General features: G+C 36.8%; 1 protein-coding gene across 1 annotated transcript in view; it reads right to left on the minus strand.

Moving 5' to 3' along the window:
- The window catches only part of STXBP5L (syntaxin binding protein 5L), a 429,230-nt gene extending 424,782 nt beyond the window's left edge, over nt 1–4,448 (minus strand). Inside the window, exons 1-2 of the mRNA XM_087861601.1 lie at nt 4,427–4,448; nt 3,738–3,934 (exon numbers count right to left, since the gene is read on the minus strand). Coding sequence (XP_087717727.1) covers nt 3,738–3,934; nt 4,427–4,448 — 219 coding nt within the window. The remainder of the gene's footprint in view (nt 1–3,737; nt 3,935–4,426) is intronic.
- Between the last annotated feature and the right edge of the window lie 16,315 nt (nt 4,449–20,763).

Below are 20,763 nucleotides of genomic sequence, written 5' to 3' on the forward strand. Positions count from 1 at the left end.
AATCTCATTTCAATTAATCAACCAACCATGTATAGATTATTTCATTCATAAAGTATATCAAGTGCCTACTATAATTGTTTTCATTACAGCCATGTATTAGAATCTCCTGTGGGGACTTTTCAAAAAATGCAAGTGCCCAGGCCCAACCCCTAGAGACTGATTCTCTAAGATGGGTGGAGCTAGAAATCTTTCTATTACACAGAGTTAAGAACCACTGGCCTGCTAGGTAATAAGCAGCCTAGCAATGATATGGAAACAAAATATATTTACCACTCAAAGAGTTGACATATAACGATAGTGACAAAAAAATAAATTTTCTAATCACAATAAGGTGCTACATTAACTCTATAGGAATATGCCAGGTGCTATAGGAAAACAGAAGAAGGGAAAAAAAAAAACTCTGCTTTGGGCAGGAAAAGAGGAAGGCAGTGGTAAGAGCTGGTTTCATGGAGGTGGTACTTTAACTATGAGATAAAAAGTAACTGGCGAGGGGCGCCTGGGTAGCACAGTCAGTTAAGCCTCCAACTCTTGATTTCAGCTCAGGTCATCATCTCAGGGTCCTGGGATCAAATCCCTCCTTGGGCTCTGTTCAGCAGGGAATCTGCTTGAGGTTCTCTCCCACCCCATCCCCATTTGAGCACAAGCGCGTGTGCACACACTCTCTCTCTAAAATAAATAAATCTTTAAAAAAAAGGAACTGGGAATTCTCCAATTTTACTAAAGCTGGAAAGGATATTGTAGTTAGAAGCAACAGATTGAGATATGAGAATACAGTGCTTTCAGGTAATGAAATATGCTTAGGAAGTCAAGGAAATGAGGATGGAAAGGTAAACAGGAATCCCATCTAAAGGGAACTATATACAGATCAAGTTAAGCAGTTTGACATTTATTGTATAGAGCGGTAGTTTTAAATTGTGTTTCATAGAATTCAGGTTCAGAAAAGGCACTTTTTTTATACTTTTACTTTTTTAAAGCCAGCAAAAGTCCTACTACCTGCCAGGGATAGTATTATACAATAAAAACCAAATATAAAAAACAAGCTTTTTATAACAGCTGTATAATTTATTATAATTTATTTTTTAAATGTATGCCAATAAAGTAATTTATTTGTTTTACTAGATGTTATTTACAGGGTTTCACATTAAACTTTTGTTTGTAGAGCATCACTGCTCTGGGAAACCAACATCGAATTTTTAGCAGGGAAATGACATAATGAACATTTTAGTTCAGAAATAACCATTATTATAACAAAATCAACTGAAATAGGGTAAAACAAGAGGTAAGAAGATCAGGAAGGAAGTGATTTCAAGAGACTAACCAAGAAAATATGACAGAAAGAACAGGTACTAGAGATGGCGAAAAGGGAATAAATTTCAGAAATACTAAGGAAATGGAATAGATAGGATTTGATAACTGATCAGAAAATAGAGAGGAGGATGGTTTTCAAAAGAGCAGATTACAGATTTGTACTTTAATTTTGGCCATGTGGAAAAGGTACAAGTACCCAAAAGGTGCCAACTGCTTAGTACTCAGAATAGAATGTTCTTTGCACATTTAATCAGTGAGTCCAAATGAAGTCCCCATTTTAGTAACAGTTCTAATTTTGAAACATCCTTAAACCATTTTTATATATTTTATTATAGTCCAGGTAACCTAAAGTACAATCATAAAATCACTTTTTAAAATTAACTATATTACTATCCAAAGATGTCATAATACTTTCCCCATTTAGTAACATTTCAATACTATTAGTGTTCCACTTATATAGCTATCTATCCTTCTAATTTCTTTGAAAGTATAACTTCGTTACCTATATTATTATAGCCCACTGCTTATAGTCATTCCACCAAGAACAAGGTGATTTTAAAACTTTCAGAACAATATAAAAATAAACATTTATCCCCTTTTTCAATTTATACATCGCCTTCACCCATTGTCTTGTTTGATCTTCCCAATAACCTTAAGTCAGAAGAGCAGAAATACTTATTACTGTACTACACATGGGAAAATCAAGGCTCAAGGCAGATAAATGGCTTGCCCAAGATACATGGCTGGCAAATGACAGGACTTTAAATAAAATACAATCTGATTCCTAGGCCAGTGTTCTTCCTACCATGCCATATGTTTTTGAATTAATACATATTTAACTTCTGCCACTTCTCATGTCTATTTCCTGTCTGAATAAATGGGAAGATATATAGTTATCTTGCATAACTTTTCCTCTCTTGCATTCACCCATTTACCCTGAAATTTTTAATTTAAAACCTTCTCTACCAGGTTCAAAACCTCAATAGTCCAATGCCACTCTGTTTCAGAGGTCTATCTTTTCTACATCAATTTTATCTTGACCAAAACTCTCCTGCCTCACATTCACGAAGTAAGAGAATTTGGAAATTTTTTCAGAATCTTGGAATGGAAACAGTAATATGTCAAAGAATAGATAATAAGGGCCTTATTCCCCTAACTAGCAGTTCAAATTTGACCCCTAGGACACTTTTACGTATTTGTCTCATGACCAATATTAAACCCCTAATCTGACATATTATTTCAAATTGATAATGAAATTATATACAACTTTGTATACAAATTTTATGCATACAAACCTCATAGGGTAGAATTATATCTTTTAATCTGACCTAATTCTAAATCAACTCACTTTTAGGTAAACCAATATTAATATTTTACTAATTACAGATTCGATGTTTTTATAATGACCCTACTGGGAATGGAGACTAAGACAATAATTGAAACTTATGTCATTATATATAAGTTATTTACTACAAAAATAATTTTAATAATTTCAAAAAAAATCTTTTGAAGTACCAAAAAATTTAATAATTTATGTGATTTCAAAAATTTATGATTTGTTCTTATGTATTCAGATACTTTAAAACTATATTAATCTGTATCATATGAATGACTTAGTAGCTTTTTAAATTGTACATGGTAGGTCAAAAACACATTCCTAGGCTACCCCCCCAAAAAAGAAACAATAAAAATTACAAACTATGTCAGAAAATATAACAATATCTATATATTAAAGCATTTGTTTTGTAAATTCTCATCTCTCCCCATCAAAATCTCTTTGTTTTGCTTATTCATTAGAAATTAAACATTAAAGCATAATTACCTAAAATGTTTCCTCACTAAACCAGAAAACAGGCTATTTTTTAAGTTCTTACAAGAATTAAATCCATTGCATTTGTTTAAGAATCTGGGGGTGCTTTTCTACAGAATTTTAAACAATGAATGTAAAACAATACTGTTAGATCTTTTAATGGATGTATTCCTTTAGCTACTATCTACTTACTTCTAGCAACATCTTAATAGCTTCAATCATTTTATACAGCACAGTAACATAAAATAACAATTAGTTTCTCTGAATGTCAACAAGGAATTAACCAGAATGATTTTTTCCTTCGGTTTTCTACTTATACATAAATATTACATTAAAAATGTTGCCCACAATTTGGGCCTTAACATTGTCTTGCAAATTCTACTTTTTTACGTTTGCTTATTTCCACTTCAAACTACCATAGCTTTTTAACAATGCCTAGAATAACTTTATTAATTCAAACATCTATCTGTAGAGTTCTCTGCCCAGGACTGTCAAATGCTGGCATCTCAACAATTTCCAGTCCCTAGTGTGGGTGGTTTTTTTGTTTGTTTTTTAATTCTTCTTTCCTCCCAACGGTAAAATAAAGAAATAATAGGCTTTAAGCCAATTCAAAACTTACCTTGCAAATCTGGAAATACTCTGAAGTCAGGGTTTCCTGAATCTCCTCTTTGAGAATCCCTGCAGTCCCTCCTGGATGTATGGAACCACTTCCAGCCCCACCACCACTGTTACTGCCACTGCTGCTACCACTGCCAGGGGAGGAGGCAGTTAAGCCATCCAAAACTTTTCGGAAATTAAACTTCTTCATTTTAAAAACTGTTGAGAAATTCAAAGGAAAGGGTGACTTAACACATGGACTTATACCTGGGTAAAAGTGTTTAGCTGTTCATTAGTCAAGGCAGTAGCCCGTCCCCATTTTACAAGCATTGGCTTTAAATGACTTAAAAAAGAGAAAGAGTCATACTTCATTTTGTCAAATTTTAATTCAAAAAAAGAACATCCTTTAAAAAGAAATAATAAAATATAACTCTAAAAGCAACAGTATTTCCTCCTCATACATCAAATTTTCAAGGGCTTTATCCCCAGCTGTAGCTACGCTTTATCAGCACTGGGGTAAAAATAAAAGGCAGTGTCATCATCGTCATTAGCATTATATCATCATTATTATTATACAATCAGACAGGAGTCCAACAGACCAAGACTCTGTCTCTCTTAAGGGCGGGCTTTCCTTCTAAAGGTTCAGCTCAGAATATTTTCAGAAAAACGATGTTGGGGTTGTGCAGTGGGAGAGCCGCTATTTACTACCACCTTCTGGGCTCTCCCCCATCATCTTCAACGCTCTCTTTTTTTCAGTAGGTAATGAGGGGTAGGCCTTTTACCATTCCCCACCCCCAAAAGCCGGACCCCAAAACATATGCGGGTGACCCAACAGCAACAGCCGACGGGAGGGGCGAGCGGCGGCGCCGGCTGCCTCCGCTTTTCCCTCCACCCCCCCTTCCCTCCCAGCGTGTCCAGCCCTCCTCCCTCTTCTCCCCCCTCCACCCACCCGCCCACCCGCTCTGCCCGCAGCCGCCGCCGCGCTCGCCCGCCCGTCCGCTCTCCCCGCAGCACCGCGGCGGCTCTTGGCGGACGTGAAGCAGTGGCGGCGACAGCTGCGGCCCGAGTCCCGCCTCAGCCTGCTGGGTGCGCAGAGCCGCCGCTCCCGCCGTGTCTCCTCGCGCCGAGCGCCTAGGCACAGAGCACACACAAACACCCTCACACAGACATTCGCGCGCCCAGCCGGAGCACACGCAGCCCTCACACAGAAATTCGCGCGCGGGCGCTCACGCTCATGAACACACACACAGGTGTGAGGGAGCCGCGGCTGGACGGCGGCGTCGGCGTCCCAGAGGGATGACTATCTCACTCCCGACTTAGGCACCTTCCTCGGCCGCCACTAGCTGCCAGCCAGCCCGAGAAGCTGAAGGTGCAGAGGGAGGCGGGCTCGCAGGCGTCAATCCCGCCGGACTGCCGCCGCTTCTCCTGTCCCTCTGGTCGTGGCGCCCGGCGCTCTCCGAGGTCCTACCCAGGAAGGCAGGCTCGAAGGAAGGCTCCGCCCTCCCGCCGTGGGATACAAGCCCCGCCCCTGAAACGCCCCCTCGTTCGCCCCGCCCCCTCCACTTTGGGCCGCGCGGCGCCGGAGAAAGGGGCGGAGAGCTCTGGGACGTCAAAGGGCGGGAGTAGCCTCGGCTCCAATCCTAGGCTCCATAGGGCCAAGTTCCGCGGTCGCGAGGCGCGGAAGAAATTTGGGGATAGGCCGAAGAAAAAGCCAATGAAAGGGGGAGGGGAGAATTTAGAAAGGTAGGTGAAGTATTTGATTGACGGTGAGATTGGCCAGTATGCTGGGGGGCCGTGTTTTGGGGGCTGTAATTGGCGCTACCTGTTGAAGGACGGAAGTGTGAATCAATAGAATGCGTGGAAGCGTGCAAACTTGGGCTCCCTGAGTCCGAGGCTGCTGGAAGGGTTTCCCTGGGTCTGACCCTGGTCGATACTGTGAACTGGGCAGGTGATTTTGCAGTTTATCACCTCTTCGCTCTCCAGGTGCATCTATTGAGCTTCCCTCACTGCCCTGCCGCTTGCTTAATTGCCTAACAAGTCACCTCTGCCAGAGAGAATTGTGTTTCAGTAGACTTTTGGAATATTTAGCCTTTCAGATCCTAAAGAATCAATGGCTAACCTTGTTTCTCCTAATACGTAGAATTACCCCTTCCCCCCATTTTCACATAAACAATTTTTTTAAAGAAACATTTCTTTAAGTAAACTGTGTCAGTAATATATTTTAAGCTTTTCCTATGAGTCACAATAATCATTTTGAAAGATGCAGTATTTGGTGCAGGATTAGAAAATATAACAGTATCAGGATGGGAAAGTTTGGTTCTGAGCTCTGACTTGATACTGAATTGTGGAAAATTTAGACCTTGATGTCTTCGTCTGTGAAAATGAAGAGCAGGGGGCCATAGCTAGCTTTAGACTTCAATCCGGGCAACACAGAAGAGTTCATAAGTAATCATCTCATATAGTCTTACATTTTAGAAATCTTCTAGGATGACTTTTTTTTTTTTTTTCCTGGTGGAGGAAGGGGATGGGATGACAGGGAAGACCTGAAAGAGAAACAATTTATCCAAGGTCACATAACAAGGAAACAGAGATGGATTAGAGCTAACCTTTTCCTTTTGAATTTTTCAGTACTTAATGTCTATTTTACTCCTTTTGAAACCTTTCAAAGACCCCCAATTGCCACAGCTAGACAATAACACTTTTGAGGGCAGGTATGGAATTATATATTTCTTCTATCTTGTCTAGTATCTAGCACAATGTTTCACAAATAAGAGGCACTTAAAGGATTTTGAACAGTTGGTTTGCTAATGTTACTAGTCAAAGATTTAAGAGATGATGCCCAATTATATCCTATTCTATTTGGGAGGGGTAAAAATAAGGGTGGAAACAAATGCCACGTCTGATGAAAACTAGATCTCGGTAGGGTTTCTAACAACATGTACCTTTGTCTTTACTCTATTTTTCTACTTTTTTCTTCTTTTCTTCCTGGCCCATTTCACCTCCAAGCATGGGTGCCTATTAAGGTTAAAGAGTTTGCTTTTCTCTTTCTCTTTAACTCTTTGAGAAGTAGCATTATTGTCTAAAATAATGGGCTTAGATGCCTTCCATCCCATCATCAGAAAGTCTATTGACAATTCTTTAATTTTCAAACAAATGAAAATAAGCCTATAGCAAGTGATGGTTTGGTCTTTTGATGAGAGTGAAGAAGATATCCTGATTCAGCAAAAGGAGATGTAATGTTTACAAGAGAACCCCATAAACCACTTGTTACTAACACTGTACTATATCAGCAAACTAGGTGGTGGTTTTATTCTAAAAACTGGGGAAAAACTGAGAACAAAAGACACAAAACAGATTGACAAAGACTCTGCTTTAGACCCCACAGGGAATTCATTGGCCTACTTGAGTTAAAAAGATGTGACAGAGTAGATATTCCTTCAGATGGGAAAACAAATAGGAATGGGAAATGAACGAAAAGCCAAGTCAGAATATATAAATGTTTCTAACAAATATTAGAAACCTAAAAAAAATATGATTAGAATGCTGAGATTGTGGAATCTTTGGGATTATTTTAAATATCTTTGTTCTTTCACAGAAGATAGCACAGTGCTTCGTACATAGTAAGTGCCCAGTAAATATTAATTTAAATAAATGGCAGCAAATAAAATTTTAATATAATTGCAATCTCGTAGAGTGGGAAACTGTGGACAGAGGATATTGTAATGCCAATTCACAAACTGTGAGCAAAGGATAGAAATAAACAGAAGAGTGCAGTATGTATGTGAGAAGACATCACAAACAATTATAGCTTGAAAATTTTGCAGGATGAGAGAAGCACAATGACATAGCTATGGAAGAAAATTCCATCCTTAATTAATTAAAAAGAAATAAGATGTTATCCTATAAATAGTGGCAAAGGAAGTAACACCAGACCATGAAATATACCATAAAAATGATGTAGAGAACTTTAGAATTGGTCCACATAGTAATAAAGGAGAGCTTTGTTTATTCTACTACAAACTAGAATACTAGAATTTTGAGGAGTTTCTGATAAGCCAAATATCTTCCTAAAATGGCAAGTATGAAGACTGCACAAAAGAAAAATAGTCTAAGTTTAGTCCTTGGAGCAAAATCATCAAATTATTTAAATAAATCTAATACACTGAAAAGATTTTGAATATATGTTAAAAATATATTACAACTCACTTTAAGGGTTTGTGATCTTGGATTCAAGCCAACAATGATACTAATAGAAACTGATTTTCCATATCCTCAAAATAATTAAGTAATTGGAGAAAGTATATATATGTATGGCACTTTACACAGTTTTGCTAAACTGATTAAGCTTAGAGAAAATGAAGCCGAATTGACAAAACATATGTAAATGGTTTTGTACATTTATCTTTGTACGTAAAGATAATTAGTTCTACCAGTTACTAAGCACCTATATATCAGATACTATACTATAAAATTTATAAACATCTCTTTTAATTTGACCCTTATTATAACTCTATGAGACAGGTGTTGTTTCATTTTATAGGTAAGGAAATTTGAGACTCTGAAACCTATGAGAAATTCATTCAAAGTCACCTAGGTGGATAACCCAGTCTTTAAATTCAAGGCTATCTAACTTCTAAGATTATACTTTTAATCACTGCCCTATTACTAATTAGAGGATTAAATAGGATTTGGAATTAGAAAACAGTAAGGGTTAATTCTTCTGAAATAGTGAATTACATGTGCATTAGTTTGCCACGACTGCCATAACAAAGTGCCACAGACCAGGTGGCTTAAACAACAGAAACTAATTTTCTCACAGTTCAGATGCCTGGAAGTCCAAGATCAAAATGTCAGCAGGTTTGGCTTATTCTGAGGGCTCTCTCTTTGGTTTGTATATGACTTCTTTCTTACTGTGTTCTCATATGGTCTTTCCTCTGTGTGTGCACATTCCTGGTAGCTCTGTGTGTCCAAATTTCCTCTTCTTAAAAAGACATCAGTCATATTGAATTAAGGCCAATCCTAATGGCCTCATTTTAACTTAATTACCTCTTAAAGGCCCTATCTCCAAATAAAGTCACATTCTGAGGTATTGGGGGGAACACAATGCAGTCCATAACAATATGACAATCAAATTCAACATTCTTGGAAGAGAGCACCTACTATGAGCTGGAAATGTGTAAACTATTTTACATTTAGTTTTTCATTTACTCCTCACAACAATCAGATATGGTAGCTATTGATCACCCCAATTTATGGGTGAGAAAATGGAAGCAAAGAAAGGTTAAATAATATGTCCAATATCATACATCTTGTAGGTTGTGAAATAGGAATGTGAACCTATATAAATCGTATCCCAAAGCTATTTCCTCATGCTGTTATGTGAAACCAAAAAAATCCCATTATATAGATATTTGATATTAGAAAGGGAAATTACAAAATTTAAATATTAGGATAAAACAGACTGAACAGAAAAAAGGAAAATATCTTGCTAAGGAGTTTGGATACGAGAACTAAAAAGACATTTGGGGATTGGGGAGAATGGGACTAGAAGCAAAGAACTTTTGGGATGGCATGCTAATAGGAAATTCTTACCTCACAATAAATCTCAGTATAATTTGAAATATCTTAAGGGTCCCACTAAAATAGAAAATCAGTTATTCAATAACTGATTAAACATAGCAAGGCAGTAGTAAGTTGTTCAGAGAGGCTGTAGTCTCAGTAAATATCAGAACAGCTGGAAGGAGAATTTGGGTAGAGGGAGGGCAATGACGCAACACTTACCTCAAGGCCAGACTGGAAATTGTTGACCTTAGCAAGTGTGAATATTTCCAATCTGCTTGCTGTGAGGTGCTGGATCTTGAACTGAGCAACCTAATTTATCACACGTTTCCAACCCCTTAATCAAGTTATAGCACTATCCTTTATTATTTGCCATTCTAGGAGTTAGAATTTCATTAAGAGAACACAGTTGAAAAACAGGTTCCACCTATATCCTTTCTGGCAAAATTTTCAAGGGAATTAGGACTTATCTATCCTTCCTAAATTTTCATCTGACTTTTTCTGACCCTATTATACATCCTTCAGGAGGGGACTAGTCAGCTTTCTGTCATATGGCAGGAAATAGCCACTAGCATTAAAATCTCTTATTCAGCCTACTCCAAGTGCACAGAGGGAGAAACCACAGGGTTAATTAAATAATACCATAGCTCTCATGACAAACAGGCAGAGGTCATTAGGATAGACCCAAAACATACAAAGTATGGCTCAGCACACAATCAATGACAGAATTACAAACAGAACTCATGCCTTCTAGGGCAAAACTCAAATATTTGCTATTAAACATGTAATTAAAATCAGCTCTTTGTGCCTCTTTTATTTTTTTAAACATTCCTTTTTTAAATGATTTTTATTTATTTATTTGACAGAGAGAAAGAGCACAAGCAGGGGAGCAGCAGGCAGAGGAAAAGGGAGAAGCAGTTCCCTGTGGAGTGGGGAGCCCAATACAGGCTTGCTCCTAGATAGGAGCTGAAGGCAGACAACAGACTGAGCCACCCAGACTGTGCCCCTTTGTGCCTCTTTAAAATAGATTTTCACATATCTATCCATCACATTGGGATGTGGTAAGAGAAAGGGATTTAGTGTTGGGACAGGCTAGGTTTCCTAGCTGGGGCACTAACAAGCCCTTTCAGCCTCTAAGCCTCATTTTTTCCTTTATATAGACTATTTTAAAATAAAAGTGTAATGTAGTATAAAATGATTTGTAGAATGCAAACCACTATACAAATATATTGTTATTATTTATCATTATTCTTTTGCTTTAGTGAAACTGGTTATAGGAATTGAGTTGAATTTATTTTTCAATTATTATTAATATAAAAGTCTTTTGCATCTGTAGAAGGACTGTTGCTGAAACTGAAGGAGAGGAAGAGGATTTGGACTAGATGATTTTATTTAGTCTTTCAAACCCAAAATTGTCTTTGTATGATTTATTCAGTCAAGGTTCATTGCATTATTTTCCTAAATACTACAAAGCCTTACTGAAAAGATAATTAAAAGGATACCTATGTGGGTACTGGCCAACAGAAATGAACTGCAGCCTACAGTAGACACAGAAATCCTAAAAATTATCTACCAATTAGAGATTCCTGAAGATCACATTTTTTATTAACATTTCTACTTATGTACACTGCGCATATATCCGATTATAAAAATAAGGTGTGCTTATTATAAAAACTTTAGAGGGCCACCTGGGTGGCTCAGTTGGTTAAGGTCCAACTCTTGATTTCAGCTCAGATCTTGATCTCCGTGTTGTGAGTTCAAGCCCCACATTGGGCTCCGCACTGGGCATGGAGCCTACTTAGAAAAAAAACATTCAGAAAATTTAGATAGTTATTTCTAGTCCTTTTCAGAACTGAACATTTTTTTAAAGATTTTTAATTTATTTATTTGACAGAGATAGAGACAGCCAGCGAGAGAGGGAACACAAGCAGGGGGAGTGGGAGAGGAAGAAGCAGGCTCATAGCAGAGGAGCCTGATGTGGGGCTTGATCCCATAACACCAGGATGACGCCCTGAGCCGAAAGCAGACGCTTAACCGCTGTGCCACCCAGGCGCCCCAGAACTGAACATTTTTTAACTAAACATTTTGTTGCTTTTCCCATTTCATTAAACATTGTTCAGAAATACTATTTTGAGTGTCATATGGATATTTATACAATGTATTTAATTATTTTCAAAGTCTTATGTATTTATTTCTAATTCTACACTATTATAAATATGGAGAGAATACTTTTATACTAAATCTTTGGCAAAGTTTCAGGGTTTTTTTTTTCATAATTGTGCTTTATATATTAAAAGTTTGCATAATATTAATTCCTTAGAACTCCTCAATCACATTTTTTAGAGGGTATTGCTATGTCAAAATAGTATGTCTTCATACTTAGTTCTAAATTTTATTTATTCTATTTTTATTTATGTATTTTTTAATTTATTTCAATTAATTAACATATAATGTATTATTAGTTTCAAAGGTAGAGTTCAGTGATCCATCAGTCTTATATAACATCCAGTGCTCATTACATCACATGCCCTCTTTAATGTCCATCACCCAGCTACCCCATCCCCCTACACTCCTCCCCTCCAACAAACCTCAGTTTTTTTCCTATGATTAAGAGTCTCTTATGGTTTGTCTCCCTCTGGGTTTCATCTTGTTTTATTTTTTCCTCCCTTCCCCTATGCTCCTCTGTTTTGTTTCTTAAATTCCACATATGAATGAGATCATATAATTGTCTTTCTCCGATTAACTTATTTCACTTAGCATAATACCCTCTAGTTCCATCCATGTCACTGCAAATGGCAAGATTTCGTTTAAATTAAAATTTTATTTTTAAAAGGTTACAACAATTCGTATCTTCATTAAGAGCTTAGGTCCCTGTGGAAAACTCAACAATGAACCTTTTTGTAAAGTGATATCCCATACCAACTGTATTGACATTTTTTTGTTTAGATTTGTTTTGTGTTTGAAAACAATTCAGAAAGTTTTAAAATGATAAGAATTTAAGTCTAATCACTAAACAAAGCAGGAAAACATGACAAGGAAAGCATAACTTCAGTGAAGCTTGTAACTTCAGACTGGTGGGAAAAATACAAGTTTTCATAGAACTTTAAGGTTAGAAAGAAACTTAGTAACTCATGTTTGATTTCTAAATTTAAAAGGTAATAACACAAACTCCAATTATATCAGCAAATTAAAATTATAATTTTTACATATTGTTATTTGAGGGGAAATAAGAGAAAATAAGCACAAGGAGAGCTTAAAAAGTAGACAAAGAAATATAGACTTATAGAATAATTTCATAGGAAAACAACCAAGTCTTAAGAGAATATTTAAGGCTCTTAAAACCATGTTGGGTTTTTGCCACTGTATACTAAATAGAGATGTGAACCCTTGTACTTTGTTGTATAAATTAAAACTGAGAGCAAGATGCAGAGTACAAATTATAGATTCTCTGACCCTCATTTAGATGATAAAAATACAAGGGTTGACAGCCTTTCTTGGGTTTGGAATGACTTGTGATGATTGCACCAGTTTAAGCAGGGATATGCATTTGTTTTCATGATGGCAATCACAATATACTGAATTAACTTTTTATAATGGCTAACAAAGGGTTAAGATGTTAAGATTTTGTAAATATCCATAGTAATTATTAGCCCTGCTAAAATTGGCATGCTAGAGTTTTAGAGAATAAGCTAGGATGCAAGCATGACTTTGCTTTATCATAAACAAAAGTTCCAAAACAGAGTCAGGAGAGTAGGAATGGAATGAGTGACTTCTTGCCTGTCCAATTACAGGCTCTAAGACAAGAGAAAACCCTTTAAGTGGGTCCTGTCTGGTCATGAAGGATAAGCTTTCTGTTTCAATCAGCTCCTTGGCTAGCTTGGCTGACAAAACATTGTTGTTCTCTTAACCTTTGTAAAGCTAAGGAACTTTACAAGTATTTTTTTCAGTAACAGCCAGAGTGATTTATGGCTTCTTCTAGCTCTCCCCAGTTAGAAAAACAAATTTTATGTCTTTGCCTTATTCTTTCCTCCCCATTATTCCCACTCTCTATTGTCTTTAGCCATAATCCTTCTTTATTTAATGCAAATATTACTTAATTTTGCATAATTTTCCAAGAGTGTCTATACTTTAATTATGGAAACCAAATTTCTTGAATTTTCTAGGACAGTTGCTCTTTAAAATATACTGTATCATCGTTCTTGTAAATCATCAAAACCATCTCATAACCCATAGAGTTCCTCAACAAATACTGCTGCCTTCCATGATGCCATTTTTAAATTTGAGTGGCAAAAACTATAGGGGAGGGAGATAAACGATAGTGTATTTTGAAGAACAGGAACTCTGATTTCAGACAGACCAGAGTCTGCTACTTATTCAGTGTGTGACCTTGGACAAGTTATTTAACTTCTCTGTGTTTCAGTTTTCTTATCTATAAAAGGAAGATAAAATTACCAACCTCAGGGTTCCTGGGTGGCTCAGTCAGTTAAGCATCTGACTCTTGATTTCTGCTCAGGTCATGATCTCAGGGTTGTGAGATGGAGCCCCGCGTCAGGCTCTGCACTGGGCTTGGAGCCTGCTTAAGATTCCCTCTCTCCCTCTCCCTCTGCCTCTCAAAAAAAAAAAAAAAAAATTACCAACCTCATAGGATGGTTGTGAAAATTAAGTGATTCAACATACCACCTAGCACATAGGAAATCCTTCACATGTTAGCTATTATTAACTTTCAGCCTCAAAAGTCTCATATGAATATTGGTAATCATAAAAGAATTATAAGAAAAAAAATTAAATTTACCACTAAAGTAAAAGACCTTAACATGAAAACTACTAAAATGCTATTTGTTATGGTTTGGACCTTGGGAGGTAGGTAACTGGGTATTTGTAGATTGATGATTAACTAGTCCTTTAGAAAGGAAATCTTTGTAGAAACTGTTAAACTTGGCTGGGTTCAGCTGGGGAGGTGCAGAATGGTAAATCTTGGAAAATAGGCTATTAACTTAGTCATATTATCTATTTAATAAATACGGTGTCTTCAGGCCCTATCCTAAAGAGAACTTACTAGCAAAATAGGGCAAAAGAAAATGTATCTATAGATCAATAATGATTAAATATGTTTAAAGATTTTCAATGTGGAAACGTTAGTTTTCCAAATGGAAAGAAAACGTGCAAACCCAGTTTCTCTGTCCAAACTCCAGGATGGAAGAGAGTTGTTACTGTTACTGTTTGCTTGCTTGTTCTTTGTTGTTGTTTTGTGGCTTCTCTTTTTGTTTTTTGTTTTTCTCATTAACAACTTTTGAGATTGGAATTACCATTGGCACCCATAGATTATTGTAAAATCTTTCCTGATAATCCACATGAAGTATTCAGAGACTTGCCAAGAAATGATGGAAAAAAACTGGAAAGAATAAATAATTATTAAGGAAGCAGAGTTCTTCAAACAAGTACAGGGGAGTAATGTGTCATCATTTCAACAGCAGGTGATGAAAATGACAATGCAAATATTATATGAACTAATATATATCTTGGCTGAATTTTTTGTTTCTCTTCATGTAATTGTATACTTTTTGATGAAGGTTATTCATTATTTGATGTATAATTAAATGTGATTTAAATTTTACACCACTGTAAGACTTCTGATTATTTTTCTTTAAAGAGTAATTCATGATAACTACCAATTCTTGCTCAAGTAAAAAAATTTGTTTACAAATAAGAAAAAATAAACCTTTCACAAGAATATGTGCTCTGATTGGTTAATTTTTTAATGTGGTTAGCATATTTATAATTTATTAACTCTTAACAGTTTTCCACAGTCCAAAAAAGAAAGAAGGCCGAAGGAATCAAAGGTGGTAGCTATGAAAGCATATATATATCCCAAAGGATTTAAGAAGCAAAGGAGTTGATATAGTAAGAGCCATATTGGGATGCCCAGGTGGCATCCCGTTAAGCATCTGCCTTTGGCTCAGGTCATGATCCCAGGGTCCTGGGATTGAGCCCCACATCAGGCTCCCTGCTCGGCGGGAAGCCTGCTTCTCCCTCTCACACTCCCCTTGCTTGTGTTCCCTCTCTCGCTGTCTCTGTCTGTCTCTCTGTCAAATAAATAAAATCTTAAAAAAAAAAAAAAAAAGAAGGAGACATATTCCCCTTATGCATACCAGACTTAACGAAGGCCTTAGCCTTTAATAGTGCAGGATGAAAAAAGGAAACGTACTGAGAATAGATATGAGTCAGCTTTATAATCTGTAAAATGGCTTACAAACAGCAATTTTTGTCTATTTTGTTCACGGTTATATCCATAGTACTTATAATAGTGTCTGGCACATGGTAGATTTTTCAATAAATATTTGCTGAACAAAAATACTACTACATGATATTCATGCTTCATGCTAGAATTTCAAGCCCAAATTTGAAGATGTGATTAAGCCATAAATTGGGTAAAATGCTTCACTTATTCAACAAATATGTATTATGTGCCTATTGTGCACTAAGTAGAATGCTATATGTTATAGGGGACAAAGAAATAAAAAGAGTAATACTGACTTGAAAAGCTGATAATAATTGAGTATAAGAGTGACAGACATGCAAACAATTATAAAACACTGCTATGATGTTATGAGAGTAATGTGAATGGTATAAGCAGAGCCCTGTGACTACACTGAAAGAATAACCAATTATTCCTTCCAGGTGCCTCAATAAAGAGGTGTATGATTGAGAAGGTTGGTTTAAGTCTTCTTGAGTCTTTTTCTATACTTAGCTTCCTCAACACAGCTCTATGTTGATCACTTCTTTGAGGACTCTCTTACCTCCTTCACTAGATCATCTTCCTTTTCCAACTCCTAAGGATTTAAGGAGCAAGTGGAATGTGGGCAAGAATTAGTAGTTGTCATAAATCACTATTTCAGGAGGTTTGGTAGTAAAGGAAAAGAGGAAAGCAAAAAAATGGAAACATGAAAAAGGAGGCGCTGGTTGAGATAGGAATGAGTAATATTTTGGGACAGAGAAATAAAAGCAAGGAACAAATGATTCAAGATTCAAGAGTAATATAAGATAACCAATAAAACATGGTCATAGTCTACAACAGCTACTTCATAACCTTCCTAGTTTTCCCAACCTCCAGCTTCTCTCCCACTGCAACCACAGCTGAAGGCTTTGTTCTAAATAGAGAAAATGGAAGCCATTAAATGAAAATGTTCTGGTCCTCCTACCCTCAATCTTTAAGACAATAACAACATCAGTGTGATTTCTCCTACTAACAGCCCCTACCTCCCACCTTGTTCCTACCTTCTCCCATTTAACTACACTCTTCTACTTCTACCAAACCTCTTATGTCTTTCTCTTTGTTTATCAGGATGACAATTAAGAATCCCTGGGAATCTCTCACCTTCTCTACATGCAAAATTACAATAGTTTACCCTGATTCTCCAAGCTAGGGTTGATTTGGGGAACAAAAATATCCATGAGAAAAAGAAAAAGTCCTACCCAATTATAAGTGAATATAAGATACTCATTCATTCTACAATAGGAGTGGTGAATGTATGGTGAAGGAAAGATTTTCTTTCTTTTGCCACACCAGAGAGCATGCTTTATCAAGCAGGAAGGAAGAATTAGAAGATTCCTAACTTGCAGGTTTATAATAGGCTTTATTTAGGTTCAGTTAGACTAACAATTTCCTTAGCATATTTTTTTTAAAAGATTTTATTTATTTATTCGACAGAGATAGAGACAGCCAGTGAGAGAGGGAACACAAGCAGGGGGAGTGGGAGAGGAAGAAGCAGGCTCATAGCAGAGGAGCCTGATGTGGGGCTCGATCCCACAGCACCAGGATCACGCCCTGAGCCGAAGGCAGACGCTTAACCGCTGTGCCACCCAGGCGCCCCTAGCATATTATTTTTTAAATCATTTAAACTCCTTTAAAAATCCTCAGCATATTATTTTTTAAATCACTTAAACTGCTTTAAAAATCCCTACTTTAGAGTTTGTGTGGTGTTTTGATTTTTAGATAAAAATAAACAGAAGCCCAGTATTCTTTTCACTTTGGCATTTAGATTTTTTTAATACAATAAAAAAGCAGGCTTGCCTCCTGGGTGTAAGGAGAGCTTCTAGATGTAAGAGTCAATCAATCAGGAAGGGCATTTGTGGGTAGGAGTTGGAAAAATTGCCAGCCTGACCTTGAAAATAATGAAAAATAATTGAGACTAGTAGCAATGAGCATTTATTTCCCATGTGCTGCAGTTTCTCTCACATTTTTAATTTGGTTTAAATTTCTGTCCCCTACCACCTACTCACACATATTCTGTGCACTATTAACATCATAATATATATTAACGAGCCCTCACAGCTGGGTAAGAAGCTTCTTGTAGCAGGCTAATAACATCACTTTGACTCAATGATGCTGTGCATAATGTAATCTAATAAAACTGTGTCATGTGCACTGAGAAGCAGTCAGAAGAAAATAGTTCACCCATCCAAAGAGGCAGCAACTAGGAATACAGCTATACTAGCAAAATTATCCTGATTTATATAGCACAGTGGAATTTGTGTCCTTGTATATATTTCTTTGATTCCATATATATACATTGTGGTGGGTAGATATAAAATGATAGAATCTCAAGGGTGGAAAAGATATAAAAGGCCATCTACTATAATTAACTGTTTAATGTTTAGATTATCTCAACAACATTTGTTTCCAGTGGTCATCTGACATGTGTCTGAAATACTCTCTGCCCCCTCAACATCCTACCTTTAACTATCCCTAGCAATAGCAAGAAGGAATAAAATATCTCTAGAGAAGAGGTTTTAAACTTTGGCTGCACAATGGAACATCCTTGGAAACTTTTTTTTTTTAAGATTTTACTTATTTGAGAGAGAGGGAGAGTACACACAGGTGGGGAGGGGCAGACGGAGAGGAAGAGAAAGTCTCAAGCAGACTCCACACTGAGTGTGGAGCCCCACACAGGGGTTGATCCCATAGACCAGGAGATCACAACCTGAGCTGAAACCAAGAGTCAGATGCTTAAGTAACTGCACCACCCAGGCGCCCTGCCTTGGGAACTTTTAAAAATCTCTAAGCTGAGGTTGCAGACCACATCAACTAAATCAGAGTTTCTGGACTTGGAATCCAGAAATCAGAGGCATTTTTAAACACTTTCGAGGTGATTCCAAATGCACCTAAGATTGAGAATCACCTCTTTAGAGGAAACACATCTGAAAATAATAAATTGTTTTTATAGGAAGCCAAAATTAGTCACTCTGCAACTTTGACCTATGGTCCAAAAAGAAGTTTTCTTGGGAATTCTCAGCTAAAGATCAGGGAAATATTCTTTTCTTGGCAGATAAAAAATTAAATAATAAGTTATTTTTATAAAGCATGAGTAAAAGGTTCAGAACTGTAAGTGACAGGCATCATATATAAGTGATTTATTTTTTAACCCTTGAAGGAAATATACCTCTCTTTAAACTTTTGCACATTTGAGCAGCAAACCATGTCTTAAGAGGATTAGACAGAGAAAGTTTCATGTAGAATCTGTCTCTATGGACTTGATCCTGTTACTGCTTCTCTACCCACGAGATGCCTGCCCCTCTCTTTCTCAGGTGAGATACGTAAATGTTTTCTTTTAGGACACTGAATGATGGACTTCCTCTATACTTTAGTAAAGATATTGTAAAGTACCAATCATGCAAAAATCCTGAGGACATATAGTAAGATACTGAGACTGTAAAACATCTCAAGATAATGTTCCCTTCCTTTTTTGCTTTACATATATATGTATCAGGATCATGTTCTAGTGGCTGATTATCAAGTCCATCCATTCTGAGAAGAAGAAATCATTGTCAAATCCCTTATGTTCTAAATGAAGCAAGATGGGTAGTCTAAGTGTGATAATCACCCTTCCACATGAAGGACTTTAGAAATATTTAATAACAGATATTACTTCAATTTCTTTCTTCTCTGGGTTGAATATATTCTCAAATTCTTCAACTCTTCCTCATAAAACATGGCTTTACTTTCTCTCAATATCTTGGTCTCATTCCTCCTATTGCTCAGCAGATACCTATAGTCCTCTTAATTATGGTTCCCAGAAATATGGAGGTTACCTTCTTGGTCCTAGATACAATAAAATAGAAGTCCTCTTACTTGAAGCATTTGGATCAATATTTGGAAAAAATTTACCATAATGAAGAACCATTAAATAAGTGATAATCTACTAGTACATGATGGTACATTGTTACTGAAGTTTATAGTCTCAGGTCTGAGCAAATAAAAGAATGGAGTTGCCATTAACTGGTAAGGGGAGAACTTAAGAAGGAGAAAGTTTTGGAGGGACTTAGTTTTGAACCTATTAATATTTTGGTGCCTATTAGTTGGTAGTTGGATATTTAAGTCAGGTATTCAGGAGAGAGGTCTGAGCTATAAGTATTAGAATAATTTTGTATAAGATATAATAATTTTGTATAAGATATAATAATTTTGTATAAGATATAATAATTTTGTCAATAAGATTGTAATAAGATTGTGATTCAGCAGGGGCGCCTGGGTGGCACAGCGGTTAAGCGTCTGCCTTCGGCTCAGGGCATGATCCCAGCGTTCTGGGATCGAGCCCCACATCAGGCTCCTCTGCTATGAGCCTGCTTCTTCCTCTCCCACTCCCCCTGCTTGTGTTCCCTCTCTCGCTGGCTGTCTCTATCTCTGTCGAATAAATAAATAAAATCTTTAAAAAAAAAAAAAAGATTGTGATTCAGCAGCATTGAGATGGTGTACTTATAGGGATGATTTTGGATGAGACCACCAAGGGAATGAGTATAGATAAAAAATAGAATGGGTACAAAGACTGAGTCCTAGAGCATTCCAACATTTAGAAACAATAACCAGAGATAAGAATTAAAAGCAGTCAGTAAACATAGGGGAGCATATATCTTTTTGAAGTGACGTTTTCCTTTTCTCTGGGTAAATACTAATTTTAAAAGATATACATACACCTATGTGTAATGCAGCATTATTTACAAGAGCCAGCATATGGAAACAACATATGTATCTATCAATAGATGAATGGATAAAGATGTTTTATACACACACACAATGGAATATTAGCCATAAAAAAATGAGATCTTGCCATTTGCACACACGAATGGACCAAGAGGGATTAATACTAAGTGAAATGAGTCAAAGAAAGACAAATACCATATGATTTCACTCAAGTGGAATTTAAGAAACAAAATAAATAAATTAAAAAAGAGACAAAAAACAGATTTTTTTTAAGATTTTATTTATTTATTTGAGAGAGAGCACAAGCAGGGTAGAGGGGAGAGAGAGAAGCAGACTCCCTGCTGAGCATGGAGCCCAATGTGGGACTCCATCCCTGGACTCTGGGATCCTGACCTGAGCCGAAGGCAGATGCTTAACCAACTGAGCCACACAGGCACCCCCAAAAACAGATTCTTAAATACAGAGAATAAAATGGTGGTTACTGGAGGAGAGGTGGATGGGGAGATAGGTG

The sequence above is a fragment of the Ursus americanus genome, chromosome 4 (genome assembly GCF_024610735.1).
Source record: "Ursus americanus isolate L20-20 chromosome 4, mUrsAme1.1.p, whole genome shotgun sequence".
Classification (NCBI taxonomy): domain Eukaryota; kingdom Metazoa; phylum Chordata; class Mammalia; order Carnivora; family Ursidae; genus Ursus; species Ursus americanus.